Raw genomic sequence first — 14,551 nt, 5'->3', positions numbered from 1 at the left:
TGTATGTCAGCAAGAGAAAGATAGCATGGAAAGACAGCAACTGAAAATATGTTCTCTGTTTAGAGACCTGTTACGCTGTCAGCTATGTCCGCCATCATTTCTTTCATACAACGGAGCTCCTTGAGAAAGGCATGTGAGTGAATAGTGTCAAGGGGAGAGTGATATCACCACTTGCTTTACCTGTTAACTTACACAGCCTTGTCTTACTTTCATAGACACACATTCGAAAAAAAGGAGAAATGTACATTTTACACATTAAATGTGTGTAATCATTGCTGTAGATATGTTTGCACATCATTCCTCTGTGACTATCGGTTATCAGATCAGAGGAATATCACAAGAGACAATGTGTGTTTTGCATTGATTATAGAAGATCTGATGCTAATACACTCCCGTGTCACTTGGATACTTGTCAGGGAGCCTCTCCAGTACTTGCCCAGTGGTAGGTTTGGAGCACGATGGCAGCAATAGAAGGTCTAAGGGGCAATGCTCTACATCCCAACTGACTGGTCTCAAATATTTTTTTTCTATGCAGATGTAATTAATGTTGTACCTACAGTTTAAAACCATTTTATGCCTTTTAATGTAAAACTCCACGTATGTTTTAATTAAAAAACAAAAATATTTATTATACAGGTACAATCTTCAAGAAAAATTATATTTTATCCTTGAATTAATAGCAACCACATGAAGAAATGATAAAAGCTTAAAAAAAATTAAAATCCTGCCCTTGTAGTTGATAAGTAGGGATCAAAGACACCCCTATATAGTCCTCAACATACTCTGAAATTCCCTCTGTCACCCCTAAAACTGTTTCTGTTCTGTTCCATTCAATGCCCTTCTCTCCACGACCTGCGGATGGTCCACCTTGTTCTCCCCTTCTTGATGCCCCAAAGCCATGATCTGACTAGGTGGAGTTTTCAGACTTTCAATCTTCTCTGTGCATCCAGTAAGAGGAAATTCTGGTGTGTTAAAGTAGGAAGTGTATCTGAATCAAAGTTGCTGTTGCACGAGTAGGTTCACCAGTAAGTCAACCTTACAAAAAACAAAATAAACTAATTAGAGATGAAGAACACCAAGGTGGTTGAGCAGTAAGACTTTGTAGACCAACAGCAGCCAATTTGCCTACTATAGTGGAAGATATTTTGGATATATATATATATATATATATATATATATATATATATTGTGAATTCATGAATTGTTTGTTAGCAGCTGAAGTTCACAGACAGATGCTGGAAACATACCTTGCCCAACAGCTGGGTAGAGTTTTATAGAGGCCTAGCAGAGTACATGCCACACATGACTTCGATAACAGCACAGCCTCCCGAAAAGTGACTTCCAATCAAAAACTCTTCCATTAAGAATGTAAAGTTTTACAGTGGCAGCAATTAAAGTTACACAGATATAAAAACCAAGGGCATATAAATACTTCTGTATTTTGCATGGGAATAAACCCCAATACAGTACCAGCTGTTTTCCCAAAGAACTGTATGGGGCACAGTCTCTTCACAGCAGCCAGTAATTCTTGGTAATGACATGAAATAGTTTACTCTGAGTATATCGTCATATATTTTATAGGAGTCCCTAGAGCCTATGCAGGCTGTTCTTACACACACACACTGTGAAGTCTTCATGAAAGGGCAGATTCAGGGAACAGGCAAGAATGATTTAAGAGGAGTACAAATATGATGTTAGAAATTGCAACATTTGTACAAAGCACAGGGGAAAAAACACATGGTAGTGGATACACATTGCATTGTTAGAGCAAAAAAACATTACATTCATAGTATATTTAGGGGGTATTTATTAAAGTCTGAATGCAAAAAAATTCGAGTTTTTTTTAACTATAAAATCCTATTTTTTAGTGGAAAAAACCTAAAATTGACCTGCCGAGGTTGTAAGCCAATGGGAGAGGTCCCTATCCTTTTTGGAAGTTTCTGTGGTCTGTGCTGGAATTAGTCCAAAAATTTTACTTTTTTAGGCTTTTCGGACATAAATCTAAAAAATTCAGTATTTTCGGGAAAAAGACAAAAAAAACATAGTTATTCGGATAAAAATCGAAAAAAAACCCCGAACTATTCGAATTTTCACTCTACTTTCACAAATTTTTCCCCGATCTGAATAAAGCATGCTTTCTTATTAATAAATAAGGTCAAATTGTGGATTCTAGTTTGCTCAGACTTTTTTAAATAAAATAATCAGAACAATTCAGATTTTGATAAATAATCCCCTTCATGTATTGAACACAGAATATTTTACATTTGCACCAAGATGATACGAGAATGCAGCCTCATTCTAACTGAAGCCTTACCTGGTCTTATAGTCCTATCCCTTCCAAAGAGGTGTAACCATCTCCTTCCAAGGAAGAAATGCTCAACGATATGAAAAATCTCAACTGGCTTTTCAGTGTTTCCAATTTCAGGTTCCTCTGTGATGATGAGATCAATGTCAACATTTGCATGGATGATATCTCCATCTGTGCTGCCATGAACTGTTCCCTTGATACCCATAAGGCAGTGCTCCTGCAAATATATGTCCACAAACAGAAAAATGAAAAGCCCTTGTGTGATCATAATGTGATCATTGATATTTAACAGTAAAACAGGCAGCCTTTTCATGATTGTTTTATTGTACAAACAAGTTTTCTATGGGGAGATCTGAAAGAAGTCCAGTGTTATATTTACCGCACCCTCACCTTGTCCACTTTCCTGCACTGGTGGTGCTGGTTCACCGCGGGCCCGGCAAGGCCCCTCAACAAATTGCAGTATAATCACGGCTCCGCACACACTTCATAATCAGCAGGTTATTTATTGTTATTTTCACCACACATCAACGTTTCGGGGGGTTTTCACCACCCTTCATCAGGATCCTGATGAAGGGTGGTGAAAACCCCCCGAAACGTTGATGTGTGGTGAAAATAACAATAAATAACCTGCTGATTATGAAGTGTGTGCGGAGCCGTGATTATACTGCAATGAGATCTGAAAGAAATCATTATGTACTCAGAGCAGATCTTATCCATCAGTGTTTACTAATTCCTCAGGTTAATATTGTTTTTGAAGAGTCCTTACATTTATATGTGCATATATACTGTATCACATGTACCAGTGATACAAGGGAGAGCATAATGAAGGTGCAAATGAGATTTTTACTATTATAGTGATATGAAAAATGTAGATGCCTATTACAGGTATGGGACTTGTTATCCAGAATGCTTGGGACCTGGGGGTTTCTGGGTAACAGATACTGTTCTGGATACTTCCTCTGCACTCCAACACCCATCAAACTATCCTGAAATTGTAACCTCCTCTTCACTGCTCCCATCACCCTCTCTCAATCTAAGCACTCTGGGGCTCATTTATTAAAGCAGTGCAGATGCAAAAGATTGTCTGCGCCATCACGAGCGTGATCGCTAATATATTTGCGTGATATTGTGCATAACACAGAGCTTTTGCGATGGTTTTGTTTATGTGCTTTGCCCAAAAGATTGGGAATTTATGTCGCAAACTAAGCCATGGCTGTGAGGGGTGTGGCTGTGGGTGTGGCAACAATGCGCTTGCACTGCGGCCATCGCAGATTTGCGTCTGTATATGTGCAAAACTGCACCGGGCAACAGAACCACAATTTTTACAACTGCCCCTTCGTGCCGTACTGGGTTCTGGCAAATACAATGGGGCTGTTGTTGGTGGGGATGTTTGTTAACTCAAAGTTAACTCAAAGATGAACAACCCCTGTAAAGTGCAGATTAACCACACCTTCCCCCCAACATGTTTATATTGACCAAGGTTCCTTTCAGAGTATCAGGTAGGTTAAACACCTTTGCAACCAAACAAATATTAGCACAGAAACAAACGCAGATGCGTCTAAGTGAACGCAATATGCACAATATGTGACGCAACTAATTTAAGCAGCGCATACATACATGAGCACAACTAATCCCTACCTTTGCGGTATCTTCCTGTGCGCACAATTTATTATAAGCATCGCGACAGCTGACACAGTTTCACACGTCGCACCTGTCTGGGTCTACATTAGCGCACAAATCACACTGTTAAGGTATCGTGTGTTAAATTATTAAATACTCGCATGCGCTGGGCAAATGTCAGGCCACTGAGCCCCACTGTCTTGTATTGTTAAATCTCTTATTCCCTCTCAACCCATTAGCAATACAATGCTCGCACTGTCAAATATAGGTCACACCTTGTCTCACTTTCATTATTACTGTTACTTGCAGCTGGGGACATCTCCCCAAACCCTGGTCCCACTCACTCATTCCTCCCCTCCCCTATTCCCACTCTTAGACATTTGACAATGTTTACAGGATCTAAAACATTATGCACTTCTAATCCTGCAAACATTATTCACATAAAGCCATCACCCGCTCAGCCTTTCTCATGTGCCCTCTGGAATGCACGGTCAATCTGCAATAAACTCACAGCAGTCCATGATCTCTTTATATCCAAATCCCTTCACCTTCTGGCTATCACTGAAACATGGCCCTCTCCCACAGACACTGCTTCACCTGCTGCCCTCTGCTATGGAGGCTTCTCACTTAGTCACACCCCTAGACCAGATGGCAGTCATGGTGGTGGATTTCTTCTCTCCCCCAAATGTAGGTTTCAAAATCTAACCACACCAACCTCTCTCTCCTTCACTCCTTTTGAAGCCCACAGCATACGTTTGTTCTCTCCAATCTCTCTGTGTGTTGCTATCATATATCGCCCCACTGGTCCCTACTCTACTTTCTTGGATCACTTTGCTGCTTGGCTTCCATACTTTCTCTCCAGCAAGACACCCGTTCTCATTTTAGGTGACTTCAACATTCCCATTGACAACTCTGCTTCTCCTGCCACCTCTAAACTTCTTTCTCGAACAACTTCATTCGGTCTCTCTCAGTGGACCGTCTTACCTACTCACATCGAGGGTCATGCTCTTGATCTTATATTCTGCCACTTGTGCCGCCCATCCAACCTCACTAACTCTCCTTACCTCCTACCTGACCATCACCTGCTCTCCTTTCAGATAACACTTTCATCTGCACTATCACAACCATCTCTCTCTACCCACATGTACAGAAACCTTAACACCTTTGATCCACAATAATTATCAACAGTATCAGCACAATCCATCTCTCACATTAACAATCTTTCCTGTCCAAATAGGGCAGCTTCTCTCTACAACGATGCTCTTTCACCAGCCCTGGTACACTAGTGTAACTCGGTACCTCAGAAGATGTAGTAGATCAGCTGAACGACGGTGGAAAAAGTCATGGACTGATCCTGACTTCATCCACTCCAAATTATGCTCTCCTGCTACAATCAAGCTCTATCATTAGCTAAAGAACAATACTTCTCTTCTTGTCATATTTAACTCACTCCTATGCCCCCTCCACACCCTGCACCCATTACTGTAACTGCCCAAGATCTTGCTCATTTATTTAATGAAAAAATCAACCCCATTAGGCTGAGCATACCGTCTGACAACAATCTCAGACTCACGTGCAGTCCACTCACATCATCTTTGCACTCTTTCACCCCTGCAACACTAGATGAAGTTAACAAACTTCTAGCCAGCTCAAAACCCACAACCTGCTCCCTTGACCCCATACCCTCTCGCCTTCTCCACCCAATCTCTGATACACTCTCTCCTGCTCACTCTCTACTGGTACTTTTCCATCCTTATAGAAACAAGCACTAATCACTCCTATCCTCAAAAAACCTTCCCTTGATCCCAGCTCTCCCGTTAACTATAGTCCAGTTTCCCCTTTTACATTCTCATCCAAATTACTAGAAAGGCTTGTTTACAAATGTTTGATCCAGCATCTCACTCACCACTCTCTTCTTGACCCCCTGCATTCTGACTTCGACTGAAACTGCACTCACCAAAGTAACCAATGATCTTCTACTGGCAAAGACTAAAGCTCACTATTCCATGCTAATCCTTCTAGATCTCTCTGCAGCCTTTGACACAGTTGACCACACATTCCTCCTAGACGTTCTATACTCAGCTGGCATTCGTGACACTGCTCTTTCATGGTTTACATCTTATCTGTCTGACCGTTCCTTTAAAGTTGCCTTCTCTAACTCTACTTCTACTACATTCCCTCTCTCTGTCAGAGTTCCTCAAGGCTCTGTTCTAGGCCCTCTGCTGTTCTCGCTCTATACAACTTCACTAGGAAAACGTATTCAGTCGTTTGGACTTTAGTATCACCTTTATGCTGATGACACCCAACTCTACTTGTCTTCTCCTGATCTTTCGAATTCTGTCCTTTCCCAAGTTACAGACTGCCTCTCTGCTGTCTCCTCCTGGATGTAACAGCGCCACCTGAAACTGAATCTTTCAAAATCAGAACTCCAATATCTTCCCCTGTCTCTCAGATATCAGTCACAGTAAACAACACCACCTTTCATTCCACCACACAGGCACGTTGCCTAGGAGTTATCCTTGACTCACGTATGTCTTTTTCATCACACATTCAAACACTTGTAAAATCATGTTGTATTCAACTGCGCAACATTGCCCGAATACGACCATGTCTCAGTTCAGAATCAACTAAAACACTGATTCAGTCTCTCATCATCTCCCGCCTTGATTACTGCAACCTACTCCTCACATGTATTCCAACAAGTCATCTTTCACAACTCCAATCTGTTCTAAATGTGGCTGCTAGACTCATTCATCTATCTCACTGATCAAATAGCTGACAGCTGTTCCCATATGCATGGCCCTTCACTGGCTCCCAATTTCCTCCAGAATCAAATTCAAATTACTAACACTCACTTTCAAGGCCCTTAATAATGAAGCCCCTCCCTATATTTCATCTCTGATCTCCAAATACACTCCTTCACACAACCTTCGCTCTGCTTCTGACCTTCACCTCGCTTCTCCTCTCATCACTTCTGCTTTTCTCTGGAACTCTCTGCCTCGAGCTGTCAGACTTTTTCCTTCTTTCCAAACCTTAAAGCGCTCCTTAAAGACCAACCTGTTTAAAGAAGCGTATTCAATGTACCTTAATTAATCAATCATTGCTGTATCAAAATCACAAAATTGTTTCTAAAATCCTAATTTCTGAATTGTACCCTAACCTTGTAAACACTTATTTGTAGGACCCTCTAATTCCTATTGTACTCTGTAACCCTTGTTTGTTATCCTCTGTCTTCTAGAAAATCAAATAAAATTAAATAAACATTAAATAAAGCCAATAGGCTGGTTCTGCTTCCAATAAGGATTAATTATATTTTAGTTGGGATCAAGTACAAAGTACTGTTTTAAATAAAATTAAATAAACATTAAATAAAGCCAATAGGCTGGTTCTGCTTCCAATAAGGATTAATTATATCTTAGTTGGGATCAAGTACAAAGTACTGTTTTATTATTACAGAAAAAAGGAAAGCAATATCCAGATAAATTGGAGTTTACGGGAGATGGCCTTCCCTTAATTCTGAACTTTCTGGATAATGGGTTTCCAGATAACAGATCCTATACACATACCTCTTACTGATATGTATGTATTTCAAATTTCCCCTACATTTCTCTTACATCCCTAGAGACAGACAAGTAAATGGGACAGTATATACCTAAAACACTGTTAGTAAAAATTAGTAAAGGATTTGCATTCTGCCTATTCTTTTAATTAAATATAGATACGTATTTTCTTATTCTTGGCATTCTAAAAGTACTAATTTGAAAGTTGTTCAATAAACATCTTCCCCCTCGATTTATAAATTAAGCATAAATAAGAATAAGTTCCTTATTTAGCATTAAACAAGCACACCTCTCTCCCTTCTCTAAGCAGCAGCCTTATTATCAGATGGCTTCTTATTAGACACAATTAGTTTTAGCAGATCCTCCATTGCTCTGTGGAACCGGAAGTGACAGGAAGTGCTAAAGTGAAACTGATTTTATATTGTTGTTTTAGTGCCAGAAATAACAAAAACATACATTTCAGAATTAAAACAAAAGGCAAAAAGTATGTTTAGCACAAGCTCTATATGAGCTCTTATTGAAAACGGTTATATACTGTAACTTTAAGAGTATATGTCAAAAAGATTTGAAATACTTTGCAGAATAAATATATATAGTAGTGTTTTGAAATCTTTACAAAGTTTATGTTTTTTCAACATCATGCTTTCCCCTGTGGTCAGCACATGATCGGTGCAAACTTCTAACCTATGCAAAACCTATTTGGGGGAAGAAACAGGAAACCAGAGTTTTGTCTTAGAACTTGCACAATCACCTGATCTCAACCCGTAAGGTGATATCAATGTAAACGTTGGTGAATAAAACAATAATACGAAAAGAATGTTATAACCTTGTCAGTATATCGGCTATAAATTCTGATTAATGTAATGCTGCTACCTGGGTGAATAAAGCTATACATTTCTATCAAAACCCCTAACATTAGTGGTGTCCAAAAGTTTTTACACTAGTGTATATTACATCTATTATCTGGCTATCATAAATAACCCTTTTATTTTTTCATTATAGGGTTATGGAAAAATTGTATGCTTAATCACAAATGCTGAGAAAAACTTTAGAAACTTGGGAGTAACAATAGGTATGTATTAATGTGAAGAATGAACCTGTTCGGAAATGATCTGAGTGAGACTCGAATATCCTGATGAGCATTTCTGCCACCCCATGTGATGCAGCAAATTGCGAGAGATGTGTTGCACTTGGATGTGGTACAATGCATGTGAACAAGAAGCAGGTAGTGAAGCAGGTAGTGACAGCCAATGCTGATGGAATAGAATGTTGCATCTAAATTAAATCTGATTGCAGTGCCATGCAATGGTGGGGCCCATGGTGATATGGAATGGTGGGAGATCCCACACTACTGTGCGTAGGGTCACTGTATCATTTTAGGATGCAGAGTATGTACAAAACATCTCTCCCTCGAATGTATATTTCAGTCAACAACAGTATAACTTTGTCCTCTGGACGATTGCCTTTGGGTCCAGAGTGTTTGTTTTTTCAAGACTTGTTAGTTTTAATCCAACAAATGTCTTCTGATCTTCTAAAGCCCCATTTGCGCAAGCACTAGAGGTCATGTAAAAAACAAGATGTTTTCACAAATAAATATCTGTATTTTATTGAATGTTCATTACACTGTGCAGCCCTTTTGTTTTTATGGGGTTTACATTAAGCCACAATGAGACTTAAGATCACAGATTTCACTAAAGTGATACCTTAGATAGAATGTTCAATAGATTTTACGGAGCAACCAAGTTCATTTACCAGTGAGATATGGTGCTGTTTTCTGTGTAGTTCATAAACATTTTATTAACCCATATGTTATAGCTGCAGAAATAAGTCAAATCAACAGGACTGTGTTTTTTTTTTCTTCTTTCCTTGAAGACATTTCACCAGTCATCCAACTGGCTTTCTTGATTCAGAATAACTTGAAAAGAATGAATAACAAGTTACTCTGAATTGAAAAAGCCAGTTGGATGACTGGCAGTTGGGGGGGGGGTTCATTTTCATTCCAGTAGCACATACACAGGGGCCCATTTACTTAGTTTGAGTGAAGGAATAGAGGAATGGTCGAATATGGCTACTTCAACCATCGAATGGGCTACTTCGACCTTCGACTATGACCTTCGACTTCGAATCAAAAGATTCAAACTAAAAATCGTTCGACTATTCAACCATTTCATTGTTGAAGTACTGTCTCTTCAACCCCCTAGTTCCTGATGAGCTTTTTGAATTTCTGCCACCCCATGTGATGCAGCAAATTGCGAGAGTTGTGTTGAACTTGGATATGGTACAATGCATGTCAGCAAGCAATAGGCAGTGAGAGCCAATGCTGATGGAATAGAATGTTGCATTTAAATTAAATCTGATTGCAGTTCCATACAATGGTGGGGGATCTCACACTACTTTGCTTAGGGTCACTGTATCATTTTAGGATGCAGAGTATGAACAAAACATCTCTCCATTGAATGAGTGCGGCTACAAATGCCGTCATGGTCTCTACATATTTTCACAAAATGTAGATATTTTAGTCAACATAAAACAACAGGATAACCTCCTCTGGACGATTGCCTTTGGGTCCAGAATGTTTGTTTTTTCAAGACTGTCTTTATTAGTTTTAATCCAACCAATGTCTCCTGATCTTCTAAAGCCCCATTTGCGCAAGCACTAGAGGACATGGAAAGAATTAGATATTTTTACAAAGAAATATCTGTATTTTATTGAATGTTCATTCCACTGTGCAGCTCTTTTGTTTTTATGAGGTTTACATTACTTAAGATACCTTAGAATGTTCAATAGATTTTACAGAGCATCCAAGTTCATTTACCAGTGAAATATGGTGCTGTTTTCTGTGTGTTTCCTAAACTTTTTATTAACCCTCATGTTATATCTGTAGGAATAAGTCAAATTAACTGGACTTCCTCCTTCTTTCCTTGAAGACATTTCACCAGTCATCCAACTGGCTTTCTCAATTCAGAATAACTTGAAAAGAATGAATTCCAAGTTATTCTGAATTGAGAAAGCCAGTTGGATGACTGCTGAAACGTCTTCAAGGAAAGAAAAAAAAACACAGCAAGTCCAATTGATTTGACTTATTTCTACAGATATACCATGACCTGGATGAATGAGAATCTTCACAAACCACCCTCATGTTAGTGCCAACTGCAAATGGATGTATTAGATTCATACAGAAGCTCATGTAGTGAGGCTGTGATCCTATGAGCTACACTTAATGGATAAAAGGGGGCTGCAAGGAATAAAACATATTTAAAATCAATTAATATGCTCCCTCTGCCCAGATCCCACCACTTTTCGATTAATCTTGATTGCCTGGATGAGCTAACAAAACCTTAATGTCATGCCACTTGAAAGCACAAAAAGACTGAACTTAACCCATTTTTTAGATCCATTTTTGGATCATGCCAACATGCCAGTTAGGGGTTAGGTTCAGTTCAGTATTTGGGCCAATGTTTTGTGAAGGATTCAGTATCTAGACAGATTGAAAAATTATGGATTTGGTGCATCTTTCCCCCGTGCTTATTGCCAAGACACTGGTATACAATGACTCGTGGGTATTTGAAAACATCTTTGTTTCTAAACACATGGCAGGGTTTTTTTTAAAATATCTTAAATGTTCTTTAATTGGAGAAAATGTTACAATATAAAAATGTAAATATACATGTTAGAAAAATTAAAAAAAAAAAAAAATATATATATATATATATATATATATATTATTCAAAAGTCCCAACCCAGTATTTTAATAGTTTTATAGGCTTATCTTTGGTAACACGCTCTTACTCAGCATCATAGTATATAGGACTGCCAGTCAAGGGTCTTGTGACTTCATTTGACAGGTGGGGGATAAACTCCAAGAGATGGAGACAGGTGATGATAAACATACGTGTCCTATGGTTGCTACAGGTGTAAACGATACAGTGTCTTAAAGGTGTGAACAATGCATGGGATTACAAGTGTCAACAATGCTGGGCATTTACAGTCTGAATATGAAGTATGAACAATGAAGGGGTCAGTTAATCTCAGCTTTTTGACGTTTAAAGGTAAGCAATCAAAGCAACCAGACTTCAATGGAGGGCGGCGGGCCGGATGTGGCCTGCGAGTTGGACAGCACTGGTCTAAAAGAAGAGTATTATCACTTGGTAATGATTAGAGAAATGGTAGTCGGTTTCTACAATCTATAATCACTGTGGTTAGAGGGGCATTTATTCATAGGCATATAAGTAAGTGCCCCAGCAGGGATGAAACACATTAGGCCTTTTGTCTTTCATGTCCTAAGAAATGTTCTTGCACTTTTAACTATTTTTATTAGATGTTTTGGAAAACCCACACTGTTTTTCTCTCTGTTCTTAAATCCCAAAACATTAGTTGCAAGACTGCGTGCAATAAAATGATCTCTATATACTGTATTTCAATATGAGTAAGAGCTAACTATAACCTTCAAGCCAAATATACCTTAAAAGATGATGAGATTAAAGTAGTTGTTAATCCAATATAAAATCAAATCACAAATACATCCCATATGGAGATACTGCAAAGTTACGTGCATAACTGGGCACACAACCTGTTCCATTGCATTTACACACATCATATAACAAGTAATCTACTTAGATTTTGCTAAAGTATTTGATACAGTGCCACACAGAAGGTCTGGTTAAATTAAAGAATGTTGGCCTTGAACATAGTATTTGTTCCTGGATAGAGAACTGACTAAAACATTTTCTAATTGGACCAGTGTTGTTAGTGGAGTACCGCAGGGCTCTGCTCTTGGTCCTTTGCTTTTCAACTTGTTGACCTGGAGGTGGGCATTGAAAGTACTGTTTCTATTTTTGCAGATGATACTAAATTGTGCAGAACTATAGGTTCCATGCAGGGTGCTGCCACTTTTTCTGATTTGAAAAAAAGATGCTTGCTAGGGGACATGATTAGTCTTTACAAATACATAATAGGGCATTAAAATTCAGATAATGGAGGGATCTTTTTTCCCAATAAAGAGAATTGCTGCACCAGAGGTCACCCCTTCAGACTAGAGGAAAAGAACTTTCATTTGAAGCAACGTAGGTGGTTCTCACAGTCAGGACAGTGAGGTTGTGGAATGCACTGCCGGGTGATTGGCTGATTCTATTAATTCCTCTAAGAGTGAATTCGGTAATTTTTTGGACAAGCATAATATCATAGGCTATTGTGATACTTGAATCTATAAACCTAGTATAGATATTGGTACTGTATACATATTGTTCATATATGGGAGTGGATACATAGGTTGTTTTGTGCACTGGTTTCATTTGGAGGGGTTTAACTTGATGGATTTTGGTCCTTTTTCAATCCAGTTTAATTATGTAAGTCAAATTATAATAAATGAATAGGCATTTTAAACTTGTGTTCAGGACATTTAATCAGTTACAACCAAAACAAGGTATGCTCCAAGATACTTATTAGAAGTCTCACTGCTATATATGGTTGATTTGGGTGCTAAGCCCCAAACCCTTTGTTTAATAGAGCCACTCTTCTCCAACTCACATTCAATAAGTCAACAGTCAAGGTCACTTACTACGCTGCTTGGATGCCCTGGATGTAGGTCTCCAGACCGCAATGAGGGGAGACTCCACACGTCTAAAGCATAGCAGCAGCAATGGAACACGCACTCCAATACTTCATGGACGTGGTTAAAAAGAAAATCCTTTAGTTCACACTAATCCTGATGTGTTTAGCTTCTACATCATAGGTAATCATGCCTACACGACACAAAACATGCCAGGATTAGTGTAAAATAAAGATTTTTCCTTTTAACCACGTCCATGGAGTATCGGAGTGCGTGTTCAATTGCTGCTGCTATGCTGTAAATGTGTAGGGCCTTTTAATCCTCCTGTTTCATCCTGTTACCCTTGTTTCTTTGTTGTAAGACCCCAGTTTGTTGATGCTTTGAGGATGATTAATACTGTAATTAAATAGAACCCCTTATCTGAAAAATTCAAGCCGATCACATAATGAATCCTATATCTATACTGCAATTATGTAGTTATATGTACTTGTGAATGCACATTTATATTTGTTCCTCTATTCTATAACCCAATGCACCTGTAATTTAAACTTTTTCCCCACTAAATGCAAATAGCATATAAAATCTCTTACTTGGAAACAGCCAGCGCAGATATAATGTTTCTAGACGGTGCTATGAATCGGCTGTCACCCTTAATTAGTTTTTCTGATCCTCAATACAAACCAAGCATAACAGGCATTGCAATCTCCATTGTTGTGCAAATCTGGTGTTTAATTTGTACCTGACATAAAACATCCACCTGCATTTAAAAAAAATGCAATTTTTGATTTAATCCTGGACACGGGAAACAGCTGAGAAGCCCGCAGGTGGAATTGCACAACAAGGATTAATAGAAAAATACTTACCATTCTGCCGAAATCTAGGCCCTCTGCAGAAAGGAAAATAAACGCCCTGGAGCTTGCAATGCCTTCTATATCCAATTTCATGATCTAAATCAGAAGGGAAGGGGGGAACAGAATACAGAATACTGAAAAACGTACGTGTTTGGGGACCAGCGAATGACAGAACAATGTATAATATTTCATTCAGTAAAGAAACATTGAAATGATATTATAGCTCTAAAATCCCAGAGTGCATCCAATAAAACCCCAGACTCTTAAATCACAAGCCAAGCACAGAAGATGTGGGACTATAATATGCAACAGATGTCCATTAGCAAATAGGAATAGACATTGATGATGGCGAGACAGGAAACCCCCTCCACCCAAACATTTTCAAGGTTTAGTCCAATCTTACGTCAGGCATGCTCATTATAGTGCACCGAAGCTGCTACATTTTCCAAGTAAAAAGGGTTCAGCATCTTTTGGAAACAGGAAACAAGAATAACAAATAGGGTGAAAATGTTCTATAATAGGAAAAATCCTCAATGAATAGTGCTTAAGGGACATTTCCTCTTAAGCTCCGGGTGATTGGCTGATTCTATAGACGCGACGATTCTTCTTGCCGAACGACCGATTTTAGGGACGTCCGACTAATCCTTCGAAATTATCGTGCGGT

General features: G+C 38.8%; 1 protein-coding gene across 1 annotated transcript; it reads right to left on the bottom strand.

Annotated features, from left to right (window-relative positions):
• Positions 1-900: 900 nt before the first annotated feature.
• On the bottom strand, positions 901-14,250 carry LOC121403056 (N6-adenosine-methyltransferase non-catalytic subunit-like). The gene is made up of 3 exons (XM_041590459.1): positions 13,900-14,250; positions 2,315-2,525; positions 901-1,035 (listed from the first exon to the last, which is right to left on the bottom strand). The coding sequence occupies exons 1-3, from the start codon at positions 13,978-13,980 to the stop codon at positions 1,031-1,033; spliced, it is 297 nt and encodes a 98-aa protein (XP_041446393.1). The 5' UTR covers positions 13,981-14,250; the 3' UTR covers positions 901-1,030.
• Between the last annotated feature and the right edge of the window lie 301 nt (positions 14,251-14,551).

The sequence above is a fragment of the Xenopus laevis genome, chromosome 1L (genome assembly GCF_017654675.1).
Source record: "Xenopus laevis strain J_2021 chromosome 1L, Xenopus_laevis_v10.1, whole genome shotgun sequence".
In the NCBI taxonomy this organism is placed as follows: domain Eukaryota; kingdom Metazoa; phylum Chordata; class Amphibia; order Anura; family Pipidae; genus Xenopus; species Xenopus laevis.
The sequence above is the reverse complement of the archived record's forward strand: the minus strand, read 5'-3'. Positions and strand labels throughout refer to the sequence as shown.

What these genes read in the sequence shown, in the direction of transcription:
- LOC121403056 (XM_041590459.1), bottom strand. Translation starts at nt 13,980, where the DNA reads ATGAAATTGGATATAGAAGGCATTGCAAGCTCCAGGGCGTTTATTTTC. An exon ending in GCCTAGATTTCGGCAGAATG is followed by an intron (nt 2,526 to 13,899) that starts GTAAGTATTTTT and finishes ATATATTTGCAG; the next exon opens with GAGCACTGCCTTATGGGTAT.